The sequence below is a fragment of the Aptenodytes forsteri genome, unplaced genomic scaffold, assembly GCF_000699145.1.
Source record: "Aptenodytes forsteri isolate BGI_AS27 unplaced genomic scaffold, ASM69914v1 Scaffold84, whole genome shotgun sequence".
Classification (NCBI taxonomy): domain Eukaryota; kingdom Metazoa; phylum Chordata; class Aves; order Sphenisciformes; family Spheniscidae; genus Aptenodytes; species Aptenodytes forsteri.
Genome location: NW_008795492.1, coordinates 2,215,936 through 2,223,915, shown reverse-complemented (window position 1 = coordinate 2,223,915; position 7,980 = coordinate 2,215,936). Strand labels below are relative to the sequence as shown.

At 40.1% G+C, this 7,980-nt stretch overlaps 1 protein-coding gene across 1 annotated transcript in view; it reads left to right on the top strand.

The window, feature by feature from the left end:
• Positions 1–7,980, top strand: part of LOC103900909 (nodal modulator 1) — a 29,907-nt gene that overhangs the window by 1,391 nt on the left and 20,536 nt on the right. The window contains exons 2-11 of the mRNA XM_009281692.2: positions 388–477; positions 1,663–1,708; positions 2,148–2,248; positions 2,372–2,478; positions 2,657–2,729; positions 3,271–3,423; positions 4,555–4,692; positions 5,491–5,580; positions 6,208–6,313; positions 6,733–6,883. Of these exons, the coding sequence (XP_009279967.1) occupies positions 388–477; positions 1,663–1,708; positions 2,148–2,248; positions 2,372–2,478; positions 2,657–2,729; positions 3,271–3,423; positions 4,555–4,692; positions 5,491–5,580; positions 6,208–6,313; positions 6,733–6,883 (1,055 nt within the window). The remainder of the gene's footprint in view (positions 1–387; positions 478–1,662; positions 1,709–2,147; positions 2,249–2,371; positions 2,479–2,656; positions 2,730–3,270; positions 3,424–4,554; positions 4,693–5,490; positions 5,581–6,207; positions 6,314–6,732; positions 6,884–7,980) is intronic.

The window sequence follows — 7,980 nt, the reverse complement described above, 5'->3', positions numbered from 1 at the left end:
TCCCCTCAGCCGGCCGGGGCCGGAGGAGGGCGCCTGGCGGCCCTCGCACCCTCTTTTCTGGCAGGCTGTAAAGGCTTGGCCCGGGGGTCTGGCTGCGCGGCGTGACTTAAGCCCTTTTGCCCTGGCCGCTGCTTGAGTTGACTGTGGTTGCGGCGTGGTTTCGGTTGAAGTGGGGCTCTTCCTTAAGCGTTTTCTTCTGAGCCCGGGAGTGAACTCTTTGCCGGCTTTGCCTGGCAGATTGTAGTCTTGCAATAAACCTTTTCCCTGTTGCTCCCTGGGGACTCGCGGGCGCTGCCGTGTAAAAGCACTTGGTTAGAGAATGCCTGGTTCCAGCTTTGCTCACGTTTTTTAAAATATCTTTTTGTGGTTTTTGTTTGTTTCTTTCAGATTAAGTTATATACGAAACATGGTACTCTGAAATACCAGACAGATTGTGCTCCGAACAATGGGTATTTCATGATTCCCCTCTATGATAAGGTAAGAAACTGAAATACCAGTGCTGTCTCCTCTACGCTGGAGGCAGGAGCTGCCAGCAGATTAAACATCGAACAACGCCCACCCGTGAAACATTTGAGTTGGGACATAATTTAGTTTGTTTTGGACCAAACTTTCAACTGTTTCTTTTTGTAATGCAACTATTTTATTTCTCAGTGCTAAGTATTATCATGAGAAAAGCCAGGTAACTTTAGCTGTGGTGTTGTGTTTGTGCTGTTTATCTGTATGACTGCAGCATTGGGAGCCTGAGTTGCTGCCAACAACCATGTGCTAGCAGCTGTACAAATACTCACAAAAAGTATGGGTTCCTACAGAGTACAGATAAAGCTTTCAGTTATCTACCTATAGAAGTGAAAATAAATCTGTATAAGAATGTGTTTTGATGTGACTGAATTAAAAATAACTTGAATGACTAATTGCAGATATTAAAAATGTCTTAAGAAAATAACAATACAGGAAGCTCAGAATGTATCAGAAGTTTGACGTCTATTTAGACTGGAAAAATTCAAATTAAATACAAGCTGCCCTCAGATGGTCGAAGTCTTTTGCTATTTTAAAGAGCTAGTTAACTTAGGGATCAGAAATAAATCCTTGCCTTCCAAATCTAGGAATGTAAGATGCTTTCTGATCTCAGTGATTTCATTCTTAGGTCTTTGAGCCTTTCCATGGATGAACTTCAGAACGCATGTGACAGAACATATGTGGTGCCCACTGATTTAAAGAGGATCCCTTTTGGTGCAGAGCTTTTAATAGGATTGAAATTTTGCTATCCCATGTTTGGGCAGAATGGCTGAGTAGGACCTCCTAGTGGAAATACTAAAGGCTGATTTAGAGCACATCTGTTGGGGCAGATAGAGATAGATTTGAACACTTTCTAACACTGAGCTGCTTGAACATGAGCCAGGTTTGGTCTGGAAGCGGTATAAACACGATGATACTTAATTTTTGCTCTTAGCTGACTGGATGTGAGCCCAGCATCCCAGCCTGTCTGGGTAGATATTGCTGCGTCTTTCAACAGAGTATCTTAGGTAGGAGGAAAGGAGAATGTGACAGTTGAGTCTTGTGTCACTCTCTGCAGCATGATGCTTGTGTTCTGACTTTTTTTTTCATCCTTTAGCTAAATTGAATTTAGATCAGTGAAGACAGTTATTGCTTTTTTATTTTTAGGGGGATTTCATTCTCAAAATTGAGCCTCCCCTAGGGTGGAGTTTCGGTAAGTGCTCGTATGTCGTCTTACAATAGGACAGTGTATCTGCAATGTGGAACTTAACTATCTCTAACTTACAGTTGGCAGGGAAAATCGAGTGCTTTTCAAAAGAGATAAGTCCTACTGTATGGTTTTAATAACTAAAAATGTACTTACTGTACCAGAGCAAAATAAAGCTATAAGGTAGACACTGACAAAGTAACCCGTGAACTGATTTGAAGGAATGTGGGTTTTTGACAGAAATGGCTGCAACGGGAGGAGGAAAGAGGATTTTCAGCATCAGGATTTGTGGGTGGTTTAACTTTGCTGAGGCAAGACTTCCAGAGCAACATGTGTGTGCTTGAGTTAGTGCATTTCTGTAAGAGTTTTGTAAAGCTAAAGTAGAATTGCTTCATGATTGCTCTGTCACTAACTACCATGCTGTTTCATTGTTCTTCTCCTCCAGAACCAACCAGTGTAGACATCCATGTGGATGGCATTAATGACATTTGCACAAAGGGAGGTGATATTAACTTTGTGTTCACAGGGTTTTCTGTGAATGGAAAGGTTAGACTCCTTTATCTTTATTTATTTCATCTTATGCTAATTCTACCTTCATAAAAACATTCTACTTCAGCTCTGCAAGTTATTTTTATCTATTTATACTCTGGTTTCTCTTCATTTTGACAGGTTCTCAGCAAAGGTCAGACATTAGGTCCTGCTGGAGTCCAGGTTGTACTGAGAAATGCTGGCAGTGACATAAACATACAAGCAACTATTACACAACCTGGAGGAAAGTGAGTGTGGGTGGTGCATACTGTTCATTTTCACAAGGTTCTTTCAATTCTGCCATATCGACTGGGATTATAGTAGTTCTGAAATATTTTTTTAACGTGTATAGAGTCTGAATTGTTTTTTGTAAACAAATGTTTGTGACTGTTTCTGAAAAGATGTAACCCCTTTCTTGCCTTGCAGGTTTGCTTTCTTTAAAGTGCTTCCTGGTGAATATGAAATCTTTGCATCTCATCCTACCTGGATGTTGAAAGAGGTTAGAGCCTACAAAAGTTCTGGTTTACCTGTTTAGTAAGGGCGGATCTGCTAGACCTTGTCTTGATCAGCTAGTGTGAGGAAGGATTTTTGTGAGTGGACAAGGTTAATGGAGTTTTCATAATTTTAATTTAGGTAGTCAAGAAACTGCCTCGTGCAGGCCCAGTTTGGAGATAGCAGAGCCAGCCAGGGAATGACTGGCAAATGAGCTCTTGCTTTTGGTCTTCTAATCCTATACATTTTGTAGGAGCTTGAATATTATAGCAGATGCTGTAATCCTTCCTTCTCAGACTGCTTGCTTTCTGGGGAGTTCTAAGATCCTGACGAATTCCTAAATCAGTGAAACAGGAAAAATGCTGTTTTGCAAAGTATCTTTGCTTTAGCGTCTTTGTGTTTTGAGTAGCCCGTGGACCCTCTTTGAGTTCTGCTGCTCTGGCCTCTGTTTCTGTTGTTCAATATACAGCTTCTGATTGTTATTTAGGTGCTGTAAAGGAGATCTAATGCCTACTTTTGATGAAAATGTATGTGTTTCTGTATTTCAGTCAAACACAGTGGTACGGGTGTTGAATTCTAATGCTTATGCTGCTAGCCCTCTGATTGTTGCTGGCTACAATGTTTCTGGGTCAGTAAGGAGTGATGGAGAACCGATGAAAGGGGTCATGTTTCTCCTTTTCTCTTCTTCGGTCACTAAAGAGGTAATGGTCTATCAGTACCTTTTCAATATGAGTATGGACATAAATAAGAAGCAGCTAAATAGCTTCTAGATTCATATTGCCCTGTTACTCATCTCTGTCCTTCATTGAGCTTGGCTCATAGAAAACAAAACTGTATAACCCCTCAAGCTGTATTTTTTTTGTTTGTTTTTTGAGGTTGTTGGTTTTTTTTAACAAGGCCCTTGTAATACAACATTTGTGTACGTGCTGAGTTTTCACATGACCTCCATGGAATTACTCAGATGTGTAACACAATAGCTGCCTGTTTAAATGTTGGCAAAATTGAGGCTTAAGGTCTACATATTTTTCGGACACAAGAAATTAGAAAATTCTTTTAATTTCAACTCTTGAACTCTTCATTACTGTTTTCAAACAACCAGGTTCCTCAACAATCAGGCTGTTCAGGGACATAGAAGACGTAAAACCTGAACTGAAGCAAGCAACAAGTGCAAATTATAATATGGTTCACAGCATGTTATTGATCTGTATATTCCCTGTGGGTCAGCAGGGTTAAGGGCTACAATTTTAAGACAATATTTTTCCAGTTACACCTTTTCGCATATTAAATGTTGGTTAGTAAATGTGTTCCCTCATGAGGATGACACTCCTCCATGGTGAAAGACCAGCTTCTGGCACAAGACACAAGATGTTGCCAGACAAATCCTCAAATTGCTCTTTGTCCTCTTGATGTGAAAACAAAGTTCAACAGCTTCTATTGCCACCTTAGAAGTGTGTCATGAAATGAGTGTGAAACATTTGGTCATGTACTGTGATTTATTAACATAGAGTAGAGCTCTGTTCTGTAATGTTAACCTTGTCCACAGAACTGAAGTCAGTTAATGTTAAGACATGCAGTGCTGTTCTGGGGTACTGGGGGATGTTGAATTTCCCAGTTTTCTGTCTTTGTTACCATAAAGTTGATTATTGGTTGTTTTTTCCTCTTTTACCTATACATGAATTGTAAGCCATGCTATCAACCTTGGCCTCTAAAATGGTTTTGTACTTCCCATCCTTCATTCACAGTATAGTATTCTGAACCCTCCTACATCCCCTCTGAAATTATTTTCTTTGTTCTCCCATGGGAAAAAAGTTGTATTGCATTTATTGTCACAGGATGTTGTGGGCTGCAATATTTCTCCTGTGGATGGATTCCAGTCAAGAGATGAGTCTCTGTCCTATTTGTGCAATGTTGTATCAAAGGAAGATGGATCTTTCAGCTTTCTTTCTCTGCCAAGTGGGAAATACACCGTGGTAAGTAGCTAGAAAGTTCATTGCTTGTTTATCCACTGGGTTGTTAACTTTCATTTTCTAAACTAGATCATGCATAACTTTGTAGCTGTTAAAACAGAAATAGTTGAAATATTTTGAATTGAATGAAATAATTGGAATAGGAACCTCCAACCTAATGTATATGACAGTGAAGTAAGTTGCTGTGATGGGGCTTTGTGGTGTGGTTTCTGAGGAAGGGCTTATTTGCAAATCAGGCTCTGAATTACCTCAATACATTGGCCAGGCACAGAACCACACCTAGAGGCTGCCGGGAGAATGAAAGTTTCAGTTGACTACAGCCACCTCACGTCCTTTAAGTTCTCTGTTTTTTTTTTTTTTTTTTTTCCCCCGTGCTCTTTATTATGTCCGGGTAGTGTGGGAGCATGGTTGTCTGTGCACTGCCTAGAATGATTGTTCTGCATTCTCAGTCTGCATGATCTAGAAGTGGGATTCAAACTTCTCTCATTCCTTTAACCCTTCTGGCGATCATATAGTCTCCTGTCTGTAAGCTCTTGCACATCCAAGTACCTTTGCTGTATTCTGAGTAGGGGGTTACTTTTCTGACCCTTCGGATAATCTCATATGGTTTCCATCAAACAGTCTTGAAATACTACCTTTATTCTTGTCTCCATCCCCCTGAGTTATTTTTTCCAGGAAGTTTGCAGCCCATTCGACCCTTCATAGAGGTGTCTGATGGTGATAAAGACATGGAAAATAGTAAAGGAGAACAATTCTGTCGTCATAGCTTCTTAGGAATCAAAACGATGTGTCTTCTTTCAGATACCATTCTACAGGGGAGAGAGAATTACCTTTGATGTTGCTCCATCTAGATTGGACTTCCTTGTAGAGCATGACAGCTTACAAATTGAGGTAAGGCATTCAGAGGAAATAATCTTTTTGTGCCATTCATTCCTGTAAAAGTATAACTGATTTTAGCAGAAAGCAGGTGTGTTATGGAAAAACTTCTTTGTAACAAATTTGAAGACATTTGTTACGCATACCCTCTTGCACAGCAGGTAGAAGACAATATCTGGCATTGTACTGTATTTCTGCACTTTAGTCCCTTTTACTAGGAAGAAACAAAATAGGGAAAAGCTGTCTGCTATGTTCACTTTCATGTGCATGTTGCGAACAGGCAATAGTCTTTCAGGTTGTTTAAATTTACTCATTCAGATTGTCAAATCTCTGGAGAAGAGCCTGTAAGTTTGTATGGTGTGCAGAGTGCCTTGTGTAATGGCATTATGATCTGTGACTTGGGCCTTCTGAACTGTACTGATGCAGATAAATTGAGAATCTGTTCCTGTACTTAGGGTAACAGTATGCCTGGAGATTGATATGTACTTTCATTGTGATTATCCTGGTAATTTTTTTTTTCCTAAAGCTGGAAATATATTTCCTTTATATATGTGTGTGTGTAAAACAGTCGGTGTTGATTCCTATAGGTGTGTGTTTGCTTTTACTGAGTAAAGATTAATGTTAACTTTTTTCCTATTTCAGCCTGTTTTCCATGTGATGGGTTTCTCTGTCACAGGCAGGGTGTTGAATGGTCCTGAAGGAGAAGGAGTTGCCGATGCCACGGTGACTCTGAACAATCAGATTAAAGGTATGCAGTGGTCTTGGTCTTTGTTGCTACAGGGAAGCCTGTATTAAGCTTAAGTACAGGAATAGTGTTTGAGATGGAATTAAGCCTTCAGGATAATACACTACTTCTGTTGCAATTTATTTGAAACACTAAACTTTTTCATGCAGTTCACTAATTTTGCGTTTTCTGGCTTAGATGAGAATATTAGGTGTTCATTTGTTCTGCTGCAGAAAATTTCTTATACTTTCCATATGCCAAATTGTGCTTTGAAATGCAGAAATGAAGGTTGGTCTAGTAAGAAAGCATAATACTGTTTCTTTGCTGTGCAATGTAAATTAAAAATAGCCTAAAGCAGTGCATGCCCTCTAGCTCTTTTGACACATAAGGATAGACAGCCCAGACATGCTCTGTTTTTTAACTCATCTCTTTATTTGTTACAGTAAAAACAAAAGCTGATGGCTCTTTCCGCCTTGAGAACATAACAACAGGTACATACACAATTCACGCCAGGAAAGAGCATCTCTTCTTTGATACTATTACAGTGAAGATTGCACCAAATACACCTCAGCTAGCAAATATCATTGCAACAGGGTAAGTACTGGTATCATGATGAAAATGTAATTTGATATGTGGACAAGGTCTTGAAAATGGGTGGTCCTTTCCCATGTCATGCCCAGACTTGCATGCTGTTGTCAGGAGCTAAATACTGCTCGAGAAATGCAAGGTAAATAGGACAGTGTGAGTGCAGAGTAATGTTTTGTCCACAGTATTTTGCTCAGTACTAGTTAAGGCTTAGAGCACCCTCTTAATAACCTCTCCCTTGGAAATGAAGACGCTAAGACATGGGTATATGGAGCAATTAGAGAACTGTATGTGAACCAAGAAAGGAACAGAGAGGCTTTCTGCCGCTGATGCTGCACTTCAGATACCCTCCTTCTGTGCAAGAGTGAAGTTACATAACTGTCTGGTGCAGCGTTGTACATTTTGTATGTTGTACATTTTATTACTCATCACTCTCAAGTTGTTATATATATATTCTTTTTCTTGTTTGTGATTCTTTGAGTGCTGGGCATAAGCCTGTGTAATGGTAACAGGATGATTTTGGGAGTGTAAGGCAGTGGTGGGAGATACAGTGTGGGCTGAGGAAGACAAAAGGGGTGTCTCTCTCATGGTGACTCTCTGTCCAGGAGCTTCTCCTGGAGGAGAAAATAGTGGCAACCTTCTGGAGAAGTGAAAACTAGGAATTTACTGAGGCAAATGGCAACTAGATCATGCAGACTTAGCTAGCTAATTAGGAAAAAAACCCCGTGTGCTGTTAAATGATCAGTTACAGTTTTTTCAGTCACTAAATATGTTGTAATGTTGAAGGTGAAAAGTAAAACTTAACAGCTTCTAATTTGTCGTCTTGTGTTTTCACAAACGTAGGTGTACTAGGGTTGTGTTCAAGTGAATTACCTATCATATTTGAGGTCTTTGACACAAAACATTTCAAACCATATAAAACCTGAGGGATGGCAATCCTAAGTCAGTTGCCTGCTGTTGTGGTTTAACCTCAGCTGGCAACTAAGCCCCACACAGCCGCTCGCTCACTCCCCCCACAATGGGATGGGGGAGAGAATCGGAAGGGTAAAAGTGAGAAAACTCGTGGGCTGAGATGAAGACAGTTTAATAGGTAAAGCAAAAGCAGC